The sequence below is a fragment of the Elephas maximus genome, chromosome 26 (assembly GCF_024166365.1).
Source record: "Elephas maximus indicus isolate mEleMax1 chromosome 26, mEleMax1 primary haplotype, whole genome shotgun sequence".
Classification (NCBI taxonomy): Eukaryota; Metazoa; Chordata; class Mammalia; order Proboscidea; family Elephantidae; genus Elephas; species Elephas maximus.
Window position 1 is genome coordinate 38,973,389 of NC_064844.1, and position 27,261 is coordinate 39,000,649.

Genomic DNA, 27,261 nt, shown 5'->3' on the forward strand with positions numbered 1-27,261 from the left:
TGACCGCATGCATGCAGAGTAGGACTCCTCCATAGGGTTTTCAAGGCTGTGACCTTTCAGAAACAGATCACCAGGCCTGTCTCCTGAGGGACCTCTGGGTGGATTCAAACTGCCAACCTTTTGGCTGGTAGTTGAGTGCTTAACCGTTCGTGCCAATCAGGGACCTACTCAAGCTACGAAGAAGATGCACATTCTTGTTTCATTTGCAGGCAGGGCAACTGAAGATTAAAGCAGGTAATTTGCTCAAAGGCATATAAAGGTCAGGTCTGCCCAACATCAAGAGGCTGTCTCTAAACACTGCACTAACCTACCTTCATCCTTTGGCCCCATGCAGGAAGGAATCTCCTTAAGGCCACCTGTGGTCTCCTCACTTTAGGTTTGGTTAGGACCAAGGACACGTTTGGTAAGAGAGGGGTGATCTGGGCAAGCTATTGATAACTCACAATTTTCATAGTAAAACTTTAGGCATATATGAATAAGAGGAAGCAAGACAGGCAAGTGTTTCTCTTTATTCATGAGTCAAGATACACAAAGACTTAATAAAAAGTGAACATAAAAGGCTCGCACATGATCTTCAGGCGTCGCTCTCGTTCACGACAATGGCCATCTATGTAACAAAAGCGGGGTGCTCATGAATTCAAGTATCTTTCATTCTAAGTAAACCCAACATGCTATTTTGAACCTAACGGTCTGCTAATGGAGAGACTCCATCTTTGGCTCCAGATTTATCGTAACACATCTGAGGAGTCTTAGGGTTAGAGTTGCCATGTGTTAGTGGGTCATGTCTCCTGGCAAAGAGAGACAGGCCACTTTAGGCCAACTAGACATTCTCCATAGCAAGCACCACGAGAAGGTGGTGGGCAAAGTCCTCATAGAAAACATCCAAGGTGGTTGGAAACCAGTGACCAACCACACATTCCCGTATGTGGCCAAGTGCAGAGGAAGTAAGTGACCATGGCCGTGGCCCTGGACTGTGCAAGTGGGTTGGCTAGGATGTCCTGCTGGGGAGAAAAGGAGCCCCCTAAGGTGGTGTTAGAATAGTGGGAGGAAATCTGAGAGCACACAGTGGCAAAGATGGGGTAAGGGGAGTGCTCCAGGGGATGTACAGTTAGTACTATTCAGAGGGTCTGGAAACCAGCGGGAACATCAGGATATCACCAAAGACATGAGTCCCAGTGGCTCCTCAGTCATGGAGTAATGTGGCAAGCTGCTTTCCCAGGCTGAACCTGTCAGGTGATCACAGAGATGTTACACAGGGGATGCCCAGGTCTCCTCTGCTCCCAGGCCTGGTCTGGCTTATCTAGGAGCCACCTCCACCACAGCCCCATCTCTAAAACAAAACAAACTGTCTTTTAAAAGTGTTATCTATTTCCTATGGGAAAATGAGGCCATGGGAGGTAAAGTTTATCCAAGAGCAGAGGCTACAGAAGGCCGTTCCTTAACCAGTTTCTCTCTTGGGCACTGTGGGGTTCAACTGTTGGCTGTCTGCCGGATAGATCCCTAGAAGACCGATCCAGGAACCATCAGAGCCCTTTGTCTGGTTACTCTATAGCTAAGGGCCCCATTGTAGGTCAACTGATCTACTTTCTACAAGATGCCCCCTCAGTGCTGCCAAGGAGCTGCAGGCTGTACCCAGGTAAGGGTGTGCTGGTGGTGGTCTGTGTGGGCACACACTTTCCAGCAGTAGACACTGTCCTGTGTGCAGGGCTTTTGTCCTACCCCACCACTTCCTCAATGCAGAGCATCTCCATCCTTCTTCCCATCTTTCTTCCTCCATCATCTCCCCTTCCACATGGCTGCTGAGAGCTGCCATCCAGCTACTCACACATCTGCCACAGATGTGGCTCAGAGGAGTGCAGGGTTTGGAACAAACATTGTCTTTTTAGTGTTTAAAATGCTCACTAACATTAAAGGATCCTGAGAAACTCTGAAGTGCCTCATCTGGAATGATCTTTGTTATCCTTCCTTTGAGGAAATTACTTAGACAAATACAAAGTTTTACTTCCAATGAACAAAAATGCAAGTGTTTCATTCTGCAGCAGAATCATTCTTCAGCTGGGTCCCTACTGCTGGTGATTTCGCCGAGTTAGGAACTCAACATACTTTCAAAGATGGAGAAGAATCCAGGTGTCTCAATGTCCGATCTGGCGCTCACTATCCCTGGGTTTCTTTGTCCAAAGATTGGCCAGGCCAGTTGTTGGGGATGGTCCACTTTGCCTAGTGATCTGGTTTGTAAGACTTGGTAGGTAAGGCCACCGGCCGTGCCACCTCACCTTCAGACCTCTCAGGCATGCTGCTGTTCCTGTTGCCCCGCCACTCCTGCCCTGACTAGGAGACACCCAGTCTTGGGCTCACACCAGCAGCACCTGGGAGGGTGGATGGCATCGTCAGGAAGTCAGGAGGACTGTCCCCCTTGCAGAAACAGGTGCATGGGAGCCTTGTCATCAGCCCTATCTTCCTTTCTCCTCTAATCACATCTAATAGTCAAGATCCAAGAGGTTAATAAAGTGTGTGCTGGAAAGGCAGCCTAATGCTATGTATGTAAATGCTTACAGAGGTGGTTGTCAGTTGACTCAGGGAAAATGGTTCCAGGGCTTTCATGGTGCTCTTTTAGTGATATTGAATAATTTTTCGTTAATATTCAGCATGAACTAGAGTTTTCTGGATCGTGTCCCCATTAGCTTATACTTGGACATGAAGAAGCACACATGCCCGTGTTAGGGTTTTTATATCAGAGAGGCACCAGGCAGCACAGGTGATGGGAGAGAGCACAAAGAAACAAATCTGAGAAACCCAGGACCCTCTCACATGGCCAGGAAGAACACAGAACTTAACCCATGTGTCTGAAAAATAAATTCACACTTTTGCAAAGCCCATCAGCTTATACATTCCCAAGTAATGATAACCTCTTTTAGAACTGACGTGCCAACCTCTCCCCCCGCCCCAAAAAAATAGTTTCTTAATCTCTGCATCCTTGACCACAGCAAAGCCCTCTGGGTAAACACATCTGTCTTCTCTCCAGTTCATAGGCTGTGAGTAGGGTCTGTTCCCCACCTGGATTTGATCCAGGGCCTGAGGCCTCCAGCAACAGTTTCTGTTAACTTCTGTTCTCTAAGTCACTATAATTTCATATTGAGTTGAGTTTTGATATAGCTGGAAGAACTCAGTTTAAAAAAAAGTAAAATAAGACCTTCCAGACTTGTTATCAGAGAGGTCTTCTGAAGACAAGAAACTTCGCCAGCCAGCAGGCACAGATCCCTTTAATAATAATCACTAAAATAATTTTAAAAATCTAGAAAAGACATCCAAGCTTAGACACTGTTGTTTGGGGGCGGAGGGAAAAGTTTGTTTATGGCTTATTTTGTATTTGTATGTGGATAAACACCTCCACAGCAAACCAACACTATGTAGTTAAAAGAAACCACATATCCACTAAGAGAAGGGGAGGAACTGGGTTGAATCAACACATGAAAGGCTTAGATGCTGCTTCTGTTTATGTGTCATTTCCTTGTCTCTTGTGAGACACTGGAAAGCCTGTGCCCTTTGGCAAAGCCAAACCCTGTCTCCTCCCTACCCACCCTCCCTTTCTCCCTTCCTGTGCCAAGTCCTTGGGCCAAGGGTAAAAAAAAACCCAGTCGTCGGGGTTGTGGTTAGAAATGTCTTTCAGTGCAGTTAGGCAGTGGAGGGGTCCCGAGGCCTAGCCAGTTCATGGTTGCCGTGCCCTAGGCCTCAGGCCCATCACAACATCACACACTGCAGTTTGTGGGCACCAGTGGCCCGGTCCCCCCGCCATTTGGTTTTCTTCTTCTTCTTCTGGCTTTTTTCAGGAATCTGTTGCCTTTTGAAACAAAGAACAGAAAAACCAAGTCAGAATAGGCTTTGCTTCTCCTTTGCTCCTCCCCTTTCTTGCCCCAGCTTTGTGGCAGAGAAGGCCTATTCTGGCCTGGGGAGTGGAGCTGCTGCCCAGATAGTGACTCTGGAGGGAGATGAGGACAGGAAAACCTAAACCATTCTACCAATTAGGATTACCGGCATTATACTGAGGCTACATATTTAAATCTTAAGTGATGTCATGTTTTATCTTTTGTATAGTATTGGCCTCTGTGCTTCATGTTTTAAATAAAACGATAGGTCACTTGAGTACAAAAGCTTTTTACATGCTTTCTGTTTTCTTTTCCTATGACTAAAACTTGCACTTGGAACTATAGGTCCATAACCAAGATATCATCACCCTCTGCTGTTGGTACATGCTAACTGCAGGCAAAATGCCCAGGAGAAAATCATTTCAAGAGTGCAGCACAGGAAGTGCCAGCAAAAGCATAAAGTGAAGGCTGCAAGGCCACTGCCCATGGTGGGTATGATGGTTAAGTTTATGTGTCAACTTGGCTAGGCCATGATTCTGGGTGGTTTGGCAGGTATTATGTAATCATCCTCCATTTTGTGATCTGATGTAAGCAGCCAATCAGTTGAAAGGGGAGTTTCCTTGTAAGTGTAGCCTGCACCCAATATATACGGATGTGCTGGCAAAGTGCTCTCTCGATCCTGCATTCGCCTCGTCATCCTCTGACCTCTAGTTCTTGGAATGAGAGCCAGTAGCCTGAGCCTGACCTACCAATTTTGGGTTCATCAGCCCCTGCAACCATGTGAGTCAGAAGAAGCCTACAGCCTGACACCTGACCCATGGATTTGGGACTTGCCAGCCTCTACAATTACCTGAGCCACTTCCTTGAAATAAATCTCTCTCTCTATATTTATATATATGTTTCACTGATTTTGTTCCTCTAGAGAACCCAGCCTAAGACAGTGGAGAATAGTGAGAAAATGAGGTTGCTGAGCCTGTGTGTGTGTGTGTGTGTGCATGTGTGCACATGCTTGTGTACACATGCATGGTATCATGGGAGCTGAGAGATGGCAGACAGAGAAGGAAACTGGTATAGACCTGGGTCTGATTTCACAGATAACCAATAGCCCTTAGAGTTCCCTATAAAGGCAACATGCTCCATGAATGGTGTTTAAGAACCACTGGGTAGGTGACTCTGAATGTTGCGGATCTGGGAAATGGGAAAGAAGGGTGGCAGGAAGACCAGCTAAAAGCCTGCTTCGATCATCTAGGCATGAGGTGATTAAGGTCTGAACTCTGATCATACAAAGGAATATACAAGGGTTTATTCAGCAAGGTTTTTGACAATATTCGGAGGCTGACAGTGCGTGGGGTCTGGAAAGGAAACACATAAGCACGTGATGCCTCTGAATTTGAGCCTGGGAATCAGAATGTTGGCTGCTGGGGTGAAATGTCAAAGAGCGGTCTGATGTCAGTCAGGAAAAGGAGATGGACCTACTTTTTACGAAGTTGAAAGCTTCAGTGTTGAGAGAACATGGGAGGGAGAATAGCGGGAGCTGCCTTCCAGGGAGGCTAAGCTGCAGGACTTAGGCCAGAGAGGAGGCTGCTAGAGCTGACCCCTCAGGAAGGCATTCCATTTAGCTGTGGGCATAGGCTCACCCACAGACCTGTTCACAGTTGGGTGAGGGTGAGGGTGGGTGGAGATAGGAGAAAGAAATGGATTGAGGCATAAGAAATCCAAAAATAGGAACCGATAGTGGTGATAGTTGAACAAGATGAACGTGATTGATGTCACTGAATTGCATATGTAAAAAATGCTGAAACGGCAAATGTTTTGTTACGTACAATTTACCACACACACACACACGAAAGACACCCCAAAACAGGCCCAGAATCCCCCAGCCTCACATGCCACAGAAACGAGGAGCTGCATTTGTTACTGGAGACTCCAGCTGCTGTCAAGTGCCATCCATGCGGCAGAGGACCCTGCTTCTAGGAAAGTGTGCAGCTCTCACCTAATTACTCTAACGAGGTCATGGAAGGCTTTGTCGACATTGAGAGGTGGGTCCTTGGCACTGGTTTCTATGTACGGAATCTGAAAGGCAAGCTCAACTTGGTGAAAGCGGCATTGAGCCCCACAAAGCCCTGTAAACCCTTAAAAATGCAGATTCTCAGAGATGTAGAGGGATCGTGCGTTTTTAAAGCCCCCCCCAGAGTCCCTGGACCCCAACAGCCTCATATCACCTGTGGTGGTGGCTTCTCGCTCTTTAAGGTTAGAAAGTTTTACTAATAGCTTTTCCAATTCCCTCTTGTTCTCTAGTCCGAGAGGTATTTAATAGCTCCCTAAAAATGGAAGAATATTATCTTTTTATATACTTGAAGACTGAAGACTGTTTCATTTGTCAAACTAAAATACTTCCTGATACTAGTCATTTTTCTTTCCTTCTATTTTTCTATCCTGGGGTGACTTCTGTCCCTTCTTCCAGGGCCTCCACAGTGGACCCTGGTAGGAAAGGCTGAGGCGAGGCAGGGCCATCAACAGGACTCAACACTGGGACCCCTGGCCAGTCTGTGCCCACTTATCCTGCAACACACCCACCGTCTAAGAGCCTGCCCGGCCCAGCTCTCTTGTCTGGTCTATATCTCTCTGGTCTGTTGTCTTGTTTCACACTAGGAGGCCTAAGTTCCATTCCAGCACACCACAACTACAGGAGTGATGGGGTATCAACTTTTACACTGTGGTCCAACACACACACACACATACAACCTACATTGTGTTTGGTTGCCATTTCCTTTCCTTGCTCCCTGGTGATTTTCCTCAAGTGCATCAAATCGACCTTGTTGGCCACAAGGATCATCGGAAACGACTCCCTGGGAAATAAAGCAACAGTGGCTCTGTGAGGCTTCACTGCTCCAGTGGATACCTGGTAAGGTGGCACAGCCACATCTTGGGCATGACACAGCCCACAGCACCTTCTCAGCCAGCCTGGGGCTCCAAAGCCCATTCCCTCCATGTTTCCAGAGAAGGGATGGTACTCAGGCCAATACCAGGGGGTAGGCTGGGAAAAAAGGGGCCTGGGACTGCTGGCGGTCTTATTTTGAACGTTTAGGACTGTTTCAAGGCCACCAAGGGGCTGTCCTGGGACCTGAGTCCAGTGTAAGTTACCACAGCTGGTGATAAGAACTCCTTGGCTCAGCACTGTCCATGAAGCCACAGGCAGGGCTGCTGGGATGGGGACTAATTCCCAGTCCCTATTCCCCACATCTCTCAGTTATTGTAATATACCTATCATGCCGGGCTGCTACGGTCATCAGCAGTAATTAATGAAGCGCACCGGGGATAGGGCCTGGCACACAATTGGCACTTGATACATGGCGGCTGAAAAATCAGGATTGATTCCAGAAGTGGAAGCAGACATCAAGAGTCATGTCCATCTTAAAGGTGTGATCGACATGTGGCCAACTTGCATTCTAAAAGCGAATGAAACGTTGGTCTCTCAGCACCATTAGTAGCATTGGGTATTTTCATTTTAAAAGTTATAATTGAACAGGTGAAAAATAGTACTGTATTATTTTTACTTGCATTTCATTGATCAGCAAGAAGGTTGAATATTTTTCCACATCTGAATCAATTATGTCTTCTCTTTTGAGATTCATATATTCAGGAGCTTAACCCACATTTATCTATTAGAGCTTTATGTGTGTTAGAGACAGTATGTGTGTGTGTGTGTGTGTGTATGTGTGTGTGTGAGGTTATTAACACTTTGCCTTTGGAACAGGTATTAACTGGATTCCTCCGTCTTTACTGAGATTTGTTCAGGGCTTGCAGTTTTCCCATTAGTTTGTCCCCTTATTTGCTTGAGATTGTCTCTTTGAGATCCAATTAACTGCTTTCTTCTTAACTGACAAGACCAGTTGGACTTAAAACAGACTCCAAATTATTTAATTACTCCACAGAATGCTAAGAAAAAAAAAAATGAGCCTTTAATTAGGGGCTTGTAAATCTCACAGTCAAATGAGACTTAACCAATTGCAATGTATGTCGTTCTGTTGTTAGGTGTTGTCGAGTCGGTTCCGACTCATAGCGACCCTACGTACAACAGAATGAAACACCGCCCAGTCCTGTGCCATCCTCACAACTGTTACGTTTGAGCCCACTGTTGCAGCCACTATGTCAATTCATCTTGTTGAGGGTCTTCCTCTTTTTCGCTGACCCTCTACTTTACCAAGCATCATGTCCTTCTCCAGGGACCTGTCCCTCCTGACAACATGTCTAAAGTATGTGAGACATAGTCTCGCCATCCTTGCTTCTAAGGAGCATTCTGGCTGTACTTCTTCCAAGACAGATTTGTTTGTTCTTTTGGCAGTCCATTGCAATGTACACTGAAGAAAAAAATTAATTTTTTCTTTGAATGAAATTTGGTTAAACTGGTGCTGAAAAAGGAGGGTGTTATTAATGATTCCTCAGTTGAGGGGACAATTTATGAGATGTGGGAAGGAGGTGACCCCTCGAGGCCTTGGAGCAGTTTAGCCCCATAGAAAGAACTAGGATGGGAGTGAAGGGGAACAAAGTCTGAATTCAGCTCTGCCCTTCTGTGCCTCAGCTTTTGCCTGAAAATCTGAGAGAGAAACTGAGCCCCTTCTGAGGCAGGGAGGCCCTGCTCCACCACCCTCACCTGTCCTTGACTCGAAGGATGAGCTGGTGGAAGCGGTCCACATGCTCGAAGCTGGCCTTGTCGGTGACTGAGTAGACGATGAGGAAGCCGTCGCCTGTCCGCATGTACTGCTCTCGCATGGCACTGAACTCCTCTTGCCCAGCTGTGTCCAGGACTAGGGTGGAAGGAGGAACTTAGGGGCTGTCACTGCCCACCCTGGAGCACCCCCCACGTTCCTCATGCTGCTGTCCCCACAGAGAGGCGCATGAGCCTCCCTGGGGCTATGCAGTACGGGTCCTGGTAGGGCTTCAGCCACCACAAAGACTGCTTCAGGGTAAGGCTCTAACTGGTTTGTTTGTGAATTCACCAAACCCTTCTCCCAGATTCCAATCTATGGTGCTCACTGGGCCTAAATTCTCTGAACTACAAAAAGGCCGTGAAAATTCAGTGATCAAATCTGCTGCAAAATTCCTCTGGGGAGTCCTCAGAGCTAGCCTGAATTCCTGCTGCACCCCATAAAAGCTGTGATTCTTTGGGAGGTTACCTGGCTCCCTCGAGCACTCATTTCCTCTCTATAAACTGGAAGCTATGCCAGGTAGGGAGGATTATAAGGGGGAGAGAGAGAGAGAGACAGTAAAAGAGAGAATGTGTATGGAGGCACCTGGGGGAAGCCCTGGAATCAAACCTCTCCCTGGGTAGGGTCACATACCTCCTAGGATGGAGCTGTGACAGGGGTGGCAGGAGGAGAGAGTGGGGGTGGGAAACAGGGGCAGCCGAGGAGACCGAGGGCAGGGAGAAGGACCATGCCAGCCAAGGCTCTTCTCCCTACCCATCCTCCCTCCTCCTTTCCCTACCCCAAGAGCTCCTGAATCTCACTCACCTTCAGCTTCCTGCCTGATGAGGCAAAGCGCTAAGAGAGGTCATAGCCACAGCTGTGTGGGGAGGGGGTTTCCTTTTAGAAGTGTAAGCCTGACTCCTTCACACCCTCATCAAAGCACTGTAGGGGCAAGGTGGCTGAAGCCTTCAGCGTCCTCCAAGACCCTGCTCATCTTCCAGCTCCGCTTCTGCCTCCATTTTGTCAGCTCACTCTCTTCCCTGACCTGCTTACTGGGGGCAGTGGAGCCAGTGACTACCAACAGACTTTGGAGCCAGACAGCTTGGCTGAGTCCCGGGCTCTTCAGTTCCTAACAGTGTGGCCCTGGGATAGCTCACTTCTCCGCGCCTCCAGTTTCTACAAGCAGAAGCACCTGCTTGTAGGAACTGGGATGGGTATTCAGTCATCCATTCAGCAAATGTCTTCTGAGCACCTGTTATGTGGGGACAAGCAATGGACCACTCTGCTTAGAGTGATTAATTTCTGCCTTCTTATTTCGTGTCATTAGGTAGTGAAAATATACGATGGATTTCCCTACCAAGGTTCTTGGAGGCTAGTCAGGCTGAGATATTTAAAAAAACAACAAAAAAAATAAGGGACAGAAAGTGATGCCTACTATTGGAGAGCTAGGGAAGGAGGGGTCCCTTCAGCTTAGGGGGATCGGGGAAGGTTTTAGGAAAAAGGAGAGATTTGATCCTGATTTGGAAAAAACAAATGAAGAAGGATAGAATTTGAACATAGAAGATGGGGCCTGGGTAAGGGTCTTCCAGGCAAAGGAACATCATGGAGTCTGGGCAGAAGGGAGTGGTGAGGAGGCTAGTGTGGCTGGGGTCACAGGTCCATGATGGAACACTTGGAAGGAAGATGAGACAGAGAAACCATAGGTTGGGGGACCTGGGATCCCAAACTAAAACGTCTGGACTCCGGTTTGGAAAGGGGAGAAATGCAGTCTGAGGAGGGAGAGTTTGACAGCCAATGACGAAGATGCAGGCAGCAAGGTGCATGGAGAAGGAGAAGAGGGAGCTGGACCTAAGCTGAGGCGGGTGTATTTAAGGTGGAGAGGAGAGAATGGAGGGGAGATGCTGAGACACAGAACAGACAGAATGGTTGTGGGGGCCAAGGGAAGACAGAGTTGAGGGCACCTTGGAAATTCCAAACTTGGGGCCTGAGAGTACAGGTGCAACGAGGGAGGAGGAGGTAGGGCTGAGCTGCGCCTGGTCCAGTTTGGGACTTATCCCCTTGTCCAGCTCCCCCCCCATACAAACATCTGGAAATGACTGGTCACAGACCCTTTATCAGCAGTTCTGCCTCCAAGACTTCCTGGGGGAAGCTGAAGCTATGATTTTAAGAAATTATGATTCCGCCTACTTTCCCATGCCTGATGCCATTAAGGCAGGAAGATGCTGGAGACAGAAAGTATTAGCCACTGTGGGAGAAGAGGGGTTCTGCCAATGTGCATGTGAGCAGAGGTGGATTATCCAATAGGCAAGGTAACATGTGGTCAAACACATGATGATGTGCTAAGTACCATGCTTACCTTGCTTATTGGATACTCTGCTCCTGCTTCTGGTAGTGACCCCAATTGCCTAATAGGCTAACTTAGGGACAGACGTCAGGGGAGAAGTGCTGGCTGCCTGCCCTAGGGGATGCTCCTTCTCAAGGCCACACTATGCAGCTGGGGGAATGGGATGAAGGGGTCTTGGGATAAGTTTTCACGAGGCTCATGGAACCCACAAGGTGCATGTGTGTGTGCACATTCTTTCTGGGGAGATGGTGCACGGCTTCATGAGATTCTTAGAGGAACCTGTCACTGCCCACCCCCTACCCCCATGTTGCTCTCAGGAAGGGAAGAGAAGAAACAGGAAAAGGGCTGCATGGGGTCTCAGCTGTGTAGCCTGGAGCTCAGGAACATCCCAGGGAGGGATGGGAGAGGCCTGGGAGTGGAGAGGAACAGGGAGCAAATCATTTGCCTGCAACCCCATTTCTACCTCACAACCACCCTGGAGTCCAGCATTTTACAGGTGACGACACTGCTCAGGTTCATCCTACTGATAAGCAGCAGAGGCAGGATATGAACCCAAGCCTGTCTGGGTCCAAAGCCTTGCTCTGCTCATTACACCTGCCTGTCTTTGAGTGGGGAGCCTGCAACAGCATCCCCAAAGGCCTGTGGAGAAAAACAGGTCTAAAAGGAGGGGATGAGGACAGAGCAAGTGAGGTCTGCAGAGGTCAAAGGCAAAGGCCAGGAGGTTATGCTTCCTATACCTACTCCCACCTGGTTACACCAAGCTCTCCACCTATTCCATGCCTGCACGGGGGCACTACATGCGGCTGGGAGGAGAAAACCACACAGCCCTTCTGGCTTGCCTCACTCTGAAGTCCTGAGCACCAACTTCCAGGGTCTTTAGAGCACCGAACAATTCTAAACATGTCCCTACCCAGTCACTCTCTCACTCCCCTGGTGACGGTTTCCCACCGCCTTCTCTCTCCTCAAGCCTCCATTCTCAGCTGAGAATCTGAAACGGCATCGATCAGGAGACAAGCTCCACAGGTTCCACTCCAAATCAACTTACCTTGGAGAAATCTGAACCCTCATCCGCTGCTGGTAGGAACGTAAAGCAGTGCAACTGCTGGAGGAAAACATTTTGGCGGTTCCTCAAAAAGTTGAACACACAGTAGAACTGCCACATAGGGTTTCCACAGAGTGGCTGGTGGATTTGAACTGCCAATCTTTTAAACACTTTTCCACTCTTAACCACTTTGCCACCAGGGCTTCAGAATTACCATACAACCTAGCAATTCCACTCCTAGGTATATACCCAAAAGACTTGAAAGCTGGGACTCAAACAGGTACTGGTGTATCAATGTTTTCTGAAGCACTATTCATAGTAGCCAAAAAAGTAGAAACCACCTAAATATTCATCAATAGATGAAAAAACAAACAAAATGTGGTATATCCATACAATGGAATATTATGCAGCCACAAAAAGGAATGCAGTACTGATACATTCTACAAAATGGATGAACCGTAAAATCATTATGCGTAAGTGTCTTAGTGATCTAGTGCTGCTATAACAGAAATACCACAAGTGGATGGCTTTAACAAACAGAAATTTATTTTCTCACAGTTTAGGAGGCTAGAAGTCCGAATTCAGGGCACCGGCTCTAGGGGAAGGCTCTAGGGGAAGGCTTTCTCTCTCTGTCAGCCTTGGGGGAAGGTCCTTGTCTCTTCAGCTTCTGTTGCATGGTTCCTTTGAGATCTCCATGTGGCTTGGCATCGATCTTCCTGGATCCCTGCTTACACATTTGCTTGTTTAATCTTTTATATCTCAAAAGAGACTGATACAAGACATACCCTACACTAATCCTGCTTCATTAACCCAACAAAGGTAACCCATTCCCAAATGAGATTATATCCAAAGGCATAGAGGTTAGGATTCACCACACATATTTTGGGGGGACAAAATTCAATCCATAACACTAAGTAAAAGAAGCCAGATACAAAAAGCCACATATCGAATGATTCCATTTATATGAAATGTCCAGAATATGTACCTTCATAGAGATAGACAATGGATTGGTGGTTTCCAGAGGCTGGGGGCAGGGGGAAATGAGAAGTGGCTGCTCATGGGTATAGGGTTTTTTTCTTAGGGTGATGAAAATGTCCTGGAATTGGATGGTAGTAAAGGTTGTACAACTTTGTGAATATACTAAAAACTACTGAATTGTACACTTTAAAAGGGGGAATTTTATAATATGTGGATTATATCTTGATAAAAAACCAAATACCTTGTGGGATTTGGTTCCTTGGTTTGGAGGGTTACAGTCATGGTTTCATGGGACATCCCAGTTAATTGGCCTAATAACATGTTTAGTGCTTCTTGCTCTACCTCCTAGTTAGTTGCACAGTGCCTGGGTGCCTGGGGTCTTAAAAGCTTGTAAGCGGCCATCCAAGGTTCAACAATTGGTCTCTATTCACCTGCAGCAACAGAGGAAGAAGAAGAATCAGGAATAGGAGGAGATATGGAATGCGTGGCTAATTGCTTCTATAAACAACTGCTTCCTTCACCGTGACACCAGAAGAACTGGATGGTGCCTGGTTACCATTACTGGACACTTTGATCAAAGATTTCATAAAAGAATCCTACCAAATGGGGGAAAATGCAGAAAAGAATTTCAAATTCTCATGGACTGTAGACTTTCTGGAGCCATGGAGGGCAGATGGACCCCTGAAACTATTGCCCTGAGATAATCTTCGATCCTTGAAACAAAAATATCCCCTGAAGTCTTCTTAAAACCAAACAATAGTCGAGCTTAATTAGTAAAAAAGGTCTGCCTTGAGTAATATGCTCTTTTAAGAACTATCTATATGGGATCAAATCGACAACAGCAACTCCAAAGATTAGATAGGAAACTTAGCAGGCAGTAAGTTTATATTAATGAGGAACAACTTGGAGGAGGAGGGTAAGAATGGCTGCACAACTGAAAGAATTTAATGAATGTCACTCAATTGTACACGTAGAAACTGTTGAAATGGTGTATGTTTTGCTGTGTGTACTCTCAACAACAACAAACTAAATAAAATTTAGAAAAAAAATTATGTAAGAAAAAACCGCAACCCACTGCCCTTTCTCTGGCGTGTTCTCTCTGCCTACCTTCTTGCTACAGTGAATGGCTGGCCCTGCTCCTGCCTAAGACCATCCCTTCAGCTGGCACTGGACCCCACCCCCTGCCACCTACTCAAGGACATGACTGCTATAGCTTTTCCCTTTTTCCCGCATCATCAACTTCTCTCTCTGTTGGTTTATTTCCTTCAGTATGTAAACATGCTATAGTTTCTACCATTTAAAAACAAAACTGACCCTTGACTTCACATCTCCTTCTACCTGCTGCCCATTTTTCTATTCCTCTTTGTAGTAATATTCCTTGACTTGTGTCTTCTCACTGCTTCCACTTCCTCTCCGCTCCTCTTTCTTGAAGCCACTGTAATCAGACTTTCACTCATGACTCCAACCACTCCACCAAAATTGATCTTGTCAAGTCACAATGAGCTCCATGTCACTAAATCCAGTGGGCACTTCTTGGTCCTCACCCCACTGGGCCACTTGCCAGCATTTGTTGCAATTAATGGCTCCCTCCTTTTTGAAGTACCTTCTTCACTTGGCCTTCAGACACCATACTCTCTCGGTTCTTCTTCTACTTCTGTGACTACTCCTGCTCTGTCTCCTCATCTCCCCAACCTCTAAACATTGGTAGGTCCCCATTCTCCTTCCTGGGACTGCTTCTTTTCTGTAACCACACCCACGTCCTTGGTGATCTCCCAGTTCATGGTTTCATACGTCTCTTCCATCCTATTGACTCCCAAATTTCCATCTCCAGCCTGTGCCTCTCCCCTAACTCCAGATTCAGACTGGCAGCTGCCAGCATGACTTCTATCTGTATGTGTGAAAGGTATCTGAGACCTTAGTCTTTTTTTTTTTTATTGTGCTTTAAGTGAAAGTTCACAAATCAACTCAGTCTCTCACACAAAAATGTATATACACCGTGCTACATACTCCCAATTGCTCTCTGCCTAATGATACAGCCCACTCCCTCCCTCCACTCTCTCTCTCCGAGTCCATTTCACCAGCTTCGAACTCCCCCACCCTCACATCTCCCCTCCAGGCAGGAGATGCCAACATTGTCTCAAGTGTCCACCTGATCCAAGAAGTTCACGCCTCACCAGCATCCCTCTCCAACCCATTGTCCTGTCCAATCCCTGTCTGAACAGTTGGCTTTGAGAATGGTTCCTGCCCTGGGCCAACAGAATATCTGGGGGCCAAGACCCCCGGGGTTCTTCTAGTCTCAGTCATACCTTAAGTCTGGTCTTTTTATGAGAATTTGGGGTCTGCATCCCACTGCTCTCTTGCTCCCTCACAGGTTCTCTGTAGTGTTCCCTGTCAGGGCAGTCATTGGTTGTAGCCAGGCACCATCTAGCTCTTCTGGTCTCAGGCTGATGTAGTCTCTAGTTTATGTGGCCCTTTCTGTCTCTTGGGCTTGTATTGTCTTTGATGTACTTCATTCTCCTTTGATCCAGGTGGGTTGAGACCAATTGATGCATTTTAGATGGCTGCTTGCTAGTGTTTAAAATCCCAGACGCCTCTCTCCAAGGTAGGATGCAGAATGTTTTCTTAATAGATTATATTATGCCAGTTGACTTAGATGTTCCCTGAAACCATGGTCCCCAAACCCCCGCCCCTGCTAAACTGGCCTTCAAAGGATTCAGTTTATTCCGGAAATTGCTTTTGGTTTAGTCCAGTTGTGCTGACCTTGCCTGTATTGTGTGTTATTTTTCCCATCACCTAAAGTAGTTCTTATCTACTATCTAATTAATGAATACCCCTCTCTCACCCTCCATCCCTCCCCCTCTCATAACCGTCAAAGAATATTTTCTTCTCTGTTTAAACTATTTCTAGAGTTCTTATAATAGTGGTCTTATACAACATTTGTCCTTTTGTAACTAATTTCACCAGCATAATGCCTTCCAGATTCCTCCATATTATAAAATGCTTCACAGATTCCTCACTGTTCTTTATCGATGTGTAGTATTCCATTGTGTGAATATACCATACTTTATCCATTCATCCGTTGATGGGCGCCTTGGTTGCTTCCATCTTTTTTGCTATTGTAAACAGTGCTGCAGTGAACGTGGGTGTGCATATGTCTGTTCGTGTAAGGCTCTTATTTCTCTAGGATATATTCCAAGGAATGGGATTGCCGGATCATATGGTAGTTCTATTTCTAGCTTTTTAAGGAAGCACCAAATCGATTTCCAAAGTGGATATACCATTTTACATTCCTGCCAGCAGTGTATAAGTGTTCCAATCTCTCCACAGCCTTTCCAGCATTTACTGTTTTGTGTTTTTTGGATTAATGCCAGCCTTGTTGGAGTAAAATGAAATCCCATTGTAGTTTTGATTTGCATTTCTCTAATGCCTAATGATTGTGAACATTTCCCCATGTATCTCTTAGCTACCTGAATGTCTTCTTTAGTGAAGTTGCCCATTTTTTAATTGGGTTATTTGGCTTTTTGCAGTTAAGTTTTCGCAGTCTCATGTAGATTTTAGAGATCAGACGCTGATCGGAAATGTCATAGCTAAAAACTTTTTCCCAGTCTGTAGGTAATCTTTTTACTCTTTTGGTGAAGTCTTTGGATGAGCATAGGCGTCTGATTTTTAGGAGCTCCCAGTTATCTAGCTTTTCTTCTGCATTCCTAATAATGTTTTGTATACTGTTTATGCCATGTATTAGGGCTCCTAACGTTGTCCCTATTTTTTCTTCCATGATCTTTATTGTTTTAGATTTTATATTTAGGTCTTTGATCCATTTTGATCTCATTTTTGTGCACGGAGTGAGGTATGGGTCTTGTTTCATTTTTTTGCAGATGGATATCCAGTTATGGCAGCACCATTTAGCTGTTTTGGAGCATCTGTCAAGTAACAGTTGCTCATATGTGGATGGATTTATGTCTGGATTCTCAATTCTGTTCCATTGGTCTATGTATCTGTTGTTGTACCAGTACCAGGCTGTTTTGACTACTGTGGCGGTATAATAGGTTCTAAAATCAGGTAGAGTAAGGCCTCCCACTTTGTTGTTCTTTTTCAGTAATGCTTTACTTATCTGGGGCCTCTTTCCCTTCCATATGAAGTCAGTGATTTGTTTCTCCATCTCATTAAGGAATGTCATAGGAATTTGGATTGGAATTGCATTAAATGTATAGATTCCTCTTGGTAGAATAGACATTTTTATAATGTTAAGTCTTCCCATCCATGAGCAAGGTATGTTTTTCCACTTATGTAAGTTTCTTTCGGTTTCTTGCAGAAGTATATTGTAGTTTTCTTTGTATAAGTCTTTTACATCTCTGGGAAGATTTATTCCTAAGTATTTTGTCTTCTTGGGGGCTCCTGTAAATGGCATTGATTTGGTGATTTCCTCTTCGATTTTCTTTTTGTTGGTGTAGAGGAATCCAACTGATTTTTGTATGTTTATCTTGTATCCCGATACTCTCTATTAGTTTCAGTAGTTTTCTGGGGGATTCCTTAGGGTTTTCTCTGTATAAGATCATGTCATCTGCAAATAGAGATACTTTTATTTCTTCCTTGCCAATCTGGATGCCTTTATTTCTTTATCTAGCCTAATTGCTCTGGCTAGGACTTTCAGCACAATGTTGAATAAGAGTGGTGATAAAGGGCATCCTTGTCTGGCTCCCGATCTCAAGGGGGATGCTTTCAGGCTCTTTCCATTTAGGGTGATGTTGGCTGTTGGCTTTGTATAGATGCCCTTTACTATGTTGAGGAATTTTCCTTCTATTCCTATTTTGCTGAGAGTTTTTATCAAGAATGCGTGTTGAACTTTGTCAAATGCCTTTTCTGCATCAATTGACAAAATCATGTGATTCTTGTCTTTTGTTTTATTTATGTGATGGATTACATTAATTGTTTTTCTAATGTTGAACCATCCCTGCATACCTGGTATGAATCCCACTAGGTCATGGTGAATTATTTTTTTGATATGTTGTTGAATTCTGTTGGCTAGAATTTTGTTGAGGATTTTTGCATCTAAGTTCATGCTGTAATTTTCTTTTCTTGTGGTGTCTTTACCTGGTTTTGGTATCAGGGATACACTGGCTTCATAGAATAAGTTTGTTAGTATTCTATCCTTTCCTATGCTCTGAAATACCTTTAGTAGTAGTGGTGTTAACTCTCCTCTGAAAGTTCGGCTGAGCTCTGCAGTGAAGTCGTCCAGGCCAGGGTTTTTTTTTTTTTTATTGGGAGTGTTTTGATTACCTTTTCAATCTCTTCTTTTGTTATGGGTCTATTTATTTGTTCTACCTCTGTGTTAGTTTAGGTAGGTAGTGTGTTTCTAGGAATTCATCCATTTCTTCTAGGTTTTCAAATTTGTTAAGAGTACAATTTTTTATAGTAATCTGGTATGATTCTTTTTAATTTCATTTGGGCCTGTCATAATATCGCCCATCTCATTTTTTATCCGGGTTATTTGTTTCCTCTCCTGTTTTTCTTTTGTCAGTTTGGCCAGTGGTTTATCAATTTTGTTGATTTTTTCAAAAAACCAGCTTTTGGTCTTGTTAATTCTTTCAATTGTTTTTCTGTTTTCTATTTGATTTAGTTCCACTCTAATTTTTAGTATTTGTTTTTTTCTGGTGCCTGTGGGTTTCTTTTGTTGCTCTCTATTTGTTCAAGTTGTAGGGAAAATTCTTTGATTTTGATCCTTTCTTCTTTTTGGATGTGTGCATTTATTGACATAAATTGGCCTCTGAGCACTGCTTTTGCTGTGTCCCAAAGGTTCTGATAGGAAGTGTTTTCATTCTCATTGGATTCTCTGCATTTCTTTATTCCATCCTTAATGTCTTCTATAATCCAGTCTTTTTTGAGCAGGATATTCTTCAGTTTCCAGGTGTTTGATTTCTTTTCCCTGCTGTTCCTGTTATTGATTTCCACTTTTATGGCCTTATGGTCAGAGAAAATGCTTTGTAATATTTCAATGTTTTGGGATTCTGCTAAGGCTTGCTTTATGACCTAATATGTGGTCTATTCTAGAGAATGTTCCATGTGCACTAGAAAAGAAGTATACTTGGTTGCTATTGGGTAGAGTGTTCTGCATATGTCTATGAGGTCAAGTTGGTTGGCTGTGGCATTTAGATCTTCCATGTCTTTATTGAGCTTCTTTCTGGGTGTCCTGTCCTTCACCGAAAGTGGTGTGCTGAAGTCTCCTACTATTATCGTGGAGCTGTCTATCTCACTTTTCAATGCTGATAGAGTTTATGTATCCTGCAGCCCTGTCATTGGGTGCATAAATATTTAATATGGTTATATCTTCTTGGTATATTGTCCTTTTAAGCATTATAAAGTGTCCTTCCTTACCCTTTCTGATTGATTTATCTTTAAAGTCTATTTTGTCAGAAATTAATATTGCCACTCCTGGTTTTTTTTGGTTGTTTGCTTGATATATTTCTTCCCATCCTTAGAGATTTAGTTTATTTGTGACTCTAAGTCTAAGGTGTGTCTCTTGTAGGCAGCATATAGGTGGATCGTGTTTTTTAATCCATTCTGCCACTCTCTGTCTCTTTATTGGTGCATTTAGTCCATTTACATTCAGCGTAATTATGGATAGGTATGAATTTAGTGCTATCATTTTGATGTCTTTTTTTGTGTGTTGTTGACGGTTTCTTTTTCCCACTTAATTTTAAGTGCTGAGTAGATTCTTTTTATATATTGTCCTTTGCTCATATTTGTTGTCGTTGATTTTGTTTCTGCTGAGTCTCTTTTTTTTTCTTGTATTTTATTTTGATGAGTAGGATAGTTTGTCTCCTTTGCGCTTACCTTATTATTTACCCCTATTTTCTAAATTGAAACCTAACATTTATTTCTTTGTATTGCTATATCTTCCTCTCCATATGGAAGACCTATGATTTCATTTCTTACTCCCTCTTTATTGTTTTAATGTTGTCTTCTGTTATATAACATCGCTGTTATCCTGTTTTGAGGGTTTTTTTTAATCTTCCTTTTTTTTTTTTTTTTTGATTTCCCTGTCTGGGTTGGCTTCTGATGGCTCTACCCGGTGTTCTAGTATTGGGTTCATACTAGAACCCAATGATTTTCTAACCAAAGAACTCCCTTTAGTATTTCTTGTAGTTTTGGTTTGGTTTTTACGAATTCCCTAAACTTCTGTTTATCTGGAAATGTCCTATTTTCACCTTCATATTTAACAGACAGTTTTGCTGGATATATGATTCTTGGCTGGCAATTTTTTTCCTTCAGTTTTTTAAATATGTCATCCCACTGCGTTCTTGCCTGCATGGTTTTCTGCGGAGTAGTCCGAGCTCATTCTTATTGGCTCTCCTTTGTAGGTGACTTTTCATTTATCCCTAGCTGCTCTTAAAATTCTCTCTTTATCTTTGGTTTTGGGAAGTTTGATTATGTCTTGGTGACTTTAAGATCTACCTCATGCAGAGTTCGATGAGCATCTTGGATAGATATCTTCTCATCTTTCGTGATATTAGGGAAGTTTTCTGCCAACAAATCTTCAACAATTCTCTCTGTATTATCTGTTATCCCTCCCTGTTCTGGTACTCCAATCACTCATAGGTTATTTCTCTTGATAGGCTCCCACATGATTCTTAAGGTTTCTTCATTTTTTTAAATTCTTTTATCTGATTTTTCTTCAAATATATTAGTGCCAAGTGGTTTATCTTCAAGTTCAGAAATTCAGGCTTCTACTTGCTCAGTTCTGCTCCTCTGACTTTCTATTGCATTGTCCACTTCTGTAATTTTGTTGTTAATCTGAATTTCTGACTGCCGCCTGTCTATGGATTTTTCCAGCTTATTAAAATTTTCATTATGTTCCTGAATAATCTTCCTAATTTCTTCAATTGCTTTATCTGTGTGTTCCTTGGCTTGTTCTCCATATTGCCTCATTTCCTTCCTGATGTCTTGAAGGGTTCTGTATATTAATCTTTTGTATTCTGCCTCTGGTAATTCCAGGAATGCACTTTCATCTAGAAGATGCCTGGTTTCTTTGTTTTGAGAGCTTGTTGAGGTGATCATGGTCTGTTTCTTTATGTGACTTGATATTGACTTGTCTCCAAGCCATCTGTAAGTTATTGTATTAGTTTATGCTTGCTTACTGTGTCGTAGCTTCTTGTTTTGTTTTGTTTTGATATGTCCAGTTGGGTTGCTTGAGTGAGCCAGCTTGATTATTTTCGCCTTTGGTTCTCTGACGTCCTGTCCCCAGATGGCTAGAGCTGTTACCAGGTATATCAGTCTAGGAGTCCCTTCACTTTTCTTGTATGAATTCAGCTCAGGTGTCCAGGTACCTGATATCAAGTGTGTGGTACAGGCTTTGTCCTACAGTCTTAGAGGGGCAGGGGTTTTTGGCGTATATACCGGTATCTGATTGCAGCAGGTGGTCATGCTCTGAACAAGTCAGGGGGCTGAGAACTGACCCCCGAGTGTCTCTGAGGAAAGCGCATCCCTGTTTCCTAGAGAGTGCAGGTGGGTGGGTTCTGCAGACGGACCATAGGCACCCAATGTTTTTGGTTTTAACGGACTGGGAGGGACCAGTTATTCTTGGGCCCGTGTTGTGGGTGGCTGGGTGACCTGAGTGGAGCTACCAGTCCTTAGGTCCCTGGTGGAGGTAGGTGAGGACCCTGTTTAATAGGCAAAGCAATGTCCAACATCAAACACCCACCTCTCTGCCGCACGGCAGAAACGGTTGGGGTCTGCCAACAAGGGCCTATTCTCCTGAAATAGGCCTACACAGGTCTATTCAGAGGGGAAAGGTGCTCAAATTCCACAGACCATTTAAGCCTGGACAGGAGCCGCTTCTGTCCTAAGCTCCCCCAGTTAGTGGAGCTGGCCAATTATCTTTTCCCCCAGTTGCAATTTTTTTCCTTCTCCAAGGCCGGGAGGATGGCTCTAGGTGCTCAACAGTGCCTATCTCAGGCTCAGGGAATTCAGCTGCTGAAGCCGGCTTGGGGGTTGGGGCATGCAGTAAAACATACGCAAGTACTTAGCGTTTGCTGACAGCGCCGTTCTTCTCAGTTTCCAGAGGTGTGAATAGGCTGTGTGTCTGGCTGCTTCTCCCTGAGGAAACTGCGGCCAAACGCTAGTACCAGCCCGCCGCTGCCACTCCGGGAATGGTGCCTGAGGGCTCCCTGCGATTCGGGTCCAGTAACTCCTCTCCGCTTCTGAACAGTCTCTTCCTCCCTCGTCCCTCTGTTCATTTTCTAAGCTTGCCTTTGATGGTCAGGGCTCCTAGCTTGCCATAAATATACTCGTTTCACTTGTTTTTTCCGGTCTTTGTTGTAAAGAGGGCTTGCTGGAAGCGTCTGTCCATTCCGCCATCTTGGCTCCGCTTCCAGATTTTAGTCTTGATTGCCTCCCAAAATGTGCTTTTCACTAGCCTTCCTAATCTTAATGAATGTAATTCTATTCTATCAGTTGTAGTCCAGACTCTTCCCTCTCTATTCCCCACCCCCACCCATATAATCCATCAATAAATCCTGCTTTCTTCCTTCAAAATATACCCAGAATCTAACTCCTTCTCACCACCTTCTCCCCCGTTGTGCTAGTCCACCATCAGGAGCCTCGTAACTGGTTTCCCTGTTTCTGCCCTGGCTCCTCTATGGTCTGTTCCCCAGAGTGAGCCTTTTAAAAACATTAGTCAAATAATGTCCCTCCCTCTGCTCAAACCCTCCAATGGCTTCTTATTTCCCTATAACGCCCTATGGGATCAGGCCCCCACCCGCAGCTACCTCTCTAACCTCTCCTCCCTCTCATGTGCTCTGTTTTGCTTCTAGCTACTCCCCAAACTGGCCATACCTGCCCCAGGGTCTCTGCACCTGCTACTCTCTTTAGACTGAGATTCTCTGCCTTCTAGATAGAAGCAGTTTTCTCCTTTGCGTCTCTACTCAAAGATCACCTTGTCAGGAAGGCCTTCCCTGACCAGCTCACATAAGATAGCAACCCTTTCCTCACTGTCTATTTCTCTTACCTTGCCTTCTTCTTCTCGGTATTTATCACCACCTGGCACATTACACATCTTTGTGGTTTGTCTCCCCCATTTTAACATAACCTTCATGAGAGCTGAAACATTGCTTTGTTGACTGCTGCAGCCTTAGAGCCCAAAAGAGAACCAGGCACATAGCAGGGACTCAGAATTATTTGTAAAATGAATGAATGAACACGCCTAGGTACATAAACTCAGGGTCCAATCCATGTATCACTGGAGGGCAGAGGTGGCTGGTCCAAGTCAGGGGCTCAAGCCTCATTCCTGGACTTCCCCAAACCCAGGCAAACAGGTCAGTGGCCCCTCATATGAACATGTGACTGGGCCTATCCTTGAAAGTACCAAGCCACCCTTGTAAGTAAAAATATAAATCATTTTAGAGCAATCATAGCAATGATATCTATTGAGGTTTACTATGAACAAGGCCCCTAACAAAAAAAAGCCAAACCTGTTGCCATCAAGTCGATTCTGATTCATGGTGACCCCATGTGTTACAGAGTAGAACTGCTCCATATGGCTTTTTGGCTGTAATCTTTATAGAAGTAGATCACCAGGCCTTTCTTCCACAGTGCCACTGGGTGGGCCAGGCTCCCACAAGGTACCTTTTCCCCTCACTCATCCAACACTGGGCTAGCATCAGAGATACAATGGTGGGCAAAAGACTCATCCTCTCTCCTCAAGGAGCTTACAATTTGTATTTTTTCATTTTAATCCCATTTGGGATACAAACCCACCCATGAGGACATAGGGCCTGGGACCTGAGGCTGTCTATGCCCAAGAGAAAGAGGAGTCCTTAGTCACTCAGACCTGTGGCATGAGAACAGGCTAAGGGCAGCTACACTGGCATCCAGAGCAGTCCACCGCAGGTAACATCACTTAACGCAAGGGCAGACCGGCACGCTGAGCCCAAACTGGTCACATGACTTCTAATAGCAACCAACAGGAAGCTCTGAAATTAGGGCAAAACCCAAAATTAACTGCAGGAATATAAGACCTGATTGCCAGCAATGTAAAAGGAAAAACACCTGGGGTTTGGGTTTATTGACAAGCTTGGAATGACCCCAGGTTGTGCTGTGCCTCATGGGGAGTGGAAAGGTGGGTGGGTGGGTGAGTGTAGACTGTTCTCACACCTTCATCACTAGGTCTGAGCCTTGCTGAGCGGGCAGTCTGGCTAATGGGGTAAGGTGAGCACAGAGCAGGAATAGGATCCCTGGCTTTGGGGTCAGAGGGAAGGGAGCTTGAATCAGCTGCGTGACTTTGGGCAAGTTACTTCACCTCTCTGAATTTCAGTTCCCTCACCTGCAGGGGCCTGACCAATCAGAAGGGCTCTGGACAGGCACTGGAGAAGGAAGTTTGGCTTTCCTAGGGGAAGGGCCTTCGGGGGAACAGCGAGCAGAAATTTTCCAATGGTACAGAAGTATACTATTATTTCACTATTTTGTCAACTAGGACAGCAGGACTAGTGTATGCTGGCTGAGAAGCAGCGTGTTCTCCTACAATGTAGAGACACTATTTCCAGCTTAACAGAATTCCTGTAATGCCCTTAGCACAGGGTCTGTGCAGCAAGAAAAGCCTGCTCAGAAGCAGCTGATCTCATTGCTATGGTGGCAGAACCAGCAGCAGCAACAGAAGATTTAGGAGGCAGACCTGACCTCGATGTCAGGAAGGGCTTTCTTCCAGTGAGCACTCCCACAGGCACATTGGGGATCAGTGAGCCCCATGTTACTGGAAGCATTCAAGTAGAGAAGGCTGGTGGCACCAGCATGAAGGATCAAGCAAAAGCCTGCAGGGTAGATTTCATCATCTCAGGCCAGCAGCCATGTTCCTTCACAAAGGGAAAGAGGGAAGTTCCTTCCACATCACTGCCACAGGAAAAGGAGGGAGTAGGTGGGAGGACAGGCCAGCTGCTGCCTGTACCCCATTCTTAGTTGGGGACCTTGGGGAAGTACCCAACCTGGAGTTGGCCTACAGGCTGCTGGGCATAGAAGCCTAGCAGGTGAAGCCCCTAGATCAGAAAAAACTTTCAACAAAATGCTCCTTTTTCTCTTGCTGCTCTTCTAACCTTCTCCTCCCCTCTTTCTACCCGGAAAAGAAATGTGGATTCAAGTGTCAGGGGAAAAGCCAGGTCCAGGGCAATCTGAGAAGACAGCAGATTTGTGTCTGAGGTTTGGGCAGAGGCCAGGGTGGAAATGTCCCAGTTTCTGAGAGTGCGGAAGAGCCAGGGTGGTTTTGCTCTTTGCAAAGACTGAGTCCTCATAGGGAAGACAAGGGGACAGGGAAGCTGCAGAGCTGGGCCCAAGAGCCCCTAGGTGGGAAGGGGTATCCGGGGACTCAGGGCCCATTGCTATTCTCTTTTGATAAAAGAAAGATGTAAGGTTTCAGAGGCTTGCTGGGCAGAGGGTGATGTTGGGAGCCATATGGCTGGGAAGGCCCCAAAACACCTGCTTGTATTATAAGTGGGCAGAAGATTTGGTCAATGTCATACCCTAGAAGCCCGAGGCTGGGGCCAAAGTAGGAGGCAGCATGACAGGATGGGGATGGGCCTGGAAGTGTCAAGAGACCGTAGGCCTGGCTCTACCTCTAGCTGGGTCTGAGCCTAGGCAAGGATGTACTCCATCTGCAGCTCAGTTTCCTCAGATATACAGTAGGGGGACTGAAACCATAGAGCTCAGGAACTTCCAGCCCTAACTGAACAGGTAGAACCAGCACACAAGATCTCCAGGACTTGGCCCAAGGCTCTGGGGTTCCTGATCCATGAAGCAAGAGAACTGAAGTAAGGGGAGTCACACAGCTGAATGCCAGGGTGAGGAGAGGTCCAAAGTCAGAGAATGGAAGAGCCAGTACAAACCCCACAAGAGAGGAACGGAGGCCATATGGTATAAGAGATGCTCCTAGAGTTGGGTCCTTGGCAATGCAAAGTGTGATGAGGGCCCTGGGTCTTTCTGGAAAAGACCTCAGAGCGGGCTGGCTCCAAAGCCTGGGGGTCCCACAAACACTGGGAAGCTGGGCTGCTGGCCTTGAAGCCAGCCATCTCTTGTCTTGGGTTCTAGGAGAACAAGGGCAATGCGTTCCCTTGAAAGAAAACAAGAAGCAGGTTTGTAAGTAAGTGGGAAGCCTGTGAAAACCCTCACTGTGGAAACTGCAGAGAAGACTTCATGAGCAAGCTTAGGTCTGAGATTCAAGTTGCAACTGGAGAACCTGGCCTTTTGAGGGACTTTGGGTAAGAATAAGGAAGACAGGTGAGTGTGTGCCTGCTAATCCTGACAACCCAGGCTACACCCTTTCCCAGAGGCACAGGGATAAGCTGTGCCATGTGGGAGAGAATTTTTCTATCCAAGCAGACTGAGAGAGTATAAGGGACAAAGGAGAGTTAAAAGCGTTGCCAGCTGTGTGGACTGCTCTGTGCTTTCTTTTCCTTATCTACAAAATGGGGATAACAACAGTAGCTACCACAATAGTATTTGTAAAGATTAAATATGAGCATATGCAAAGTGCTTAGCATAGGACCTGCCACACAGTAACTGCCCAATTAATATTATTGTCATCATAACTGTCATCATCATCATATCACTACCAACACCACCACCACCACCACCATCATCATTCTGTCATATTTCTGCTCTTTCTGAGGTTGGGTGAAAGGAAACCCCACAGTTCGGAGTACTTGGAGTTTGCTGGTATACAGGACAACCCACAGCATCCTCAGGCTCAGCACCTACCCCAAGGTGGTATGAGCGCCAAGGAAGCAAGACTTCAGGGCTCTGGATGCCCAGGGAATAGCAGAGACCTTCCTCAGCCTGATAAAGGGAATCTACAAATAACCTATGGTAAAGAGTGACACAAACAGGTACTCAACTACTAGCCAAAAGGTTGGCAATTCGAATCCACCCAGAGGCACCTTGAAAGTAAGGCCTGATGATCTGCTTCCAAAAGGTCACAGCCTTGAAAACCCTGTGGAGCAGGTCTACTCTGCACACATGGTGTCATCACGAGTCAGAACAGACTCCACAGCAATCAACGGTTGAGACTGAATGGTTTCCCCCTAAGATCAGGAACAAGACAAGGATATCTACTCTAACTACTTCTATTCAGCACTGTACTGGAGATTTCAGTCAGTGAAATAAAAAAGAGAGAGAGAGAGAGAGAAAGAAAGCCATCCGGATTGAAAAGGAAGATGACATGATTGTTTATGTAGAAAATCTGATGGAATCTACAAAAAAGCTATTAGAACTATGTAAAAATGGCATGGGGGTGGAATTTGACTTTTTTTTGTTTTTTAACTTCAGAAGGGGGGAGGAATATCAAGATCAACAGCCCCAGGCTGATTC

General features: G+C 45.3%; 1 protein-coding gene across 4 annotated transcripts in view; it reads right to left on the bottom strand.

The window, feature by feature from the left end:
• Positions 1 to 457: 457 nt before the first annotated feature.
• Positions 458 to 27,261, bottom strand: part of MRAS (muscle RAS oncogene homolog) — an 85,192-nt gene continuing 58,388 nt past the window's right edge. For 2 of the 4 annotated variants that reach the window (XM_049870214.1, XM_049870213.1), the window contains 4 exons: positions 8,518 to 8,671; positions 6,613 to 6,712; positions 5,857 to 5,936; positions 460 to 3,838 (listed from right to left, as the gene is read on the bottom strand). In XM_049870214.1, coding sequence (XP_049726171.1) covers positions 3,739 to 3,838; positions 5,857 to 5,936; positions 6,613 to 6,712; positions 8,518 to 8,671 — 434 coding nt within the window. In that variant the 3' untranslated portion in view covers positions 460 to 3,738. Of the gene's footprint in view, positions 3,839 to 5,749; positions 5,937 to 6,612; positions 6,713 to 8,517; positions 8,672 to 27,261 lie in introns of all 4 variants that reach the window. The other 2 variants (XM_049870215.1, XR_007515504.1) reach the window with 2 other exon arrangements.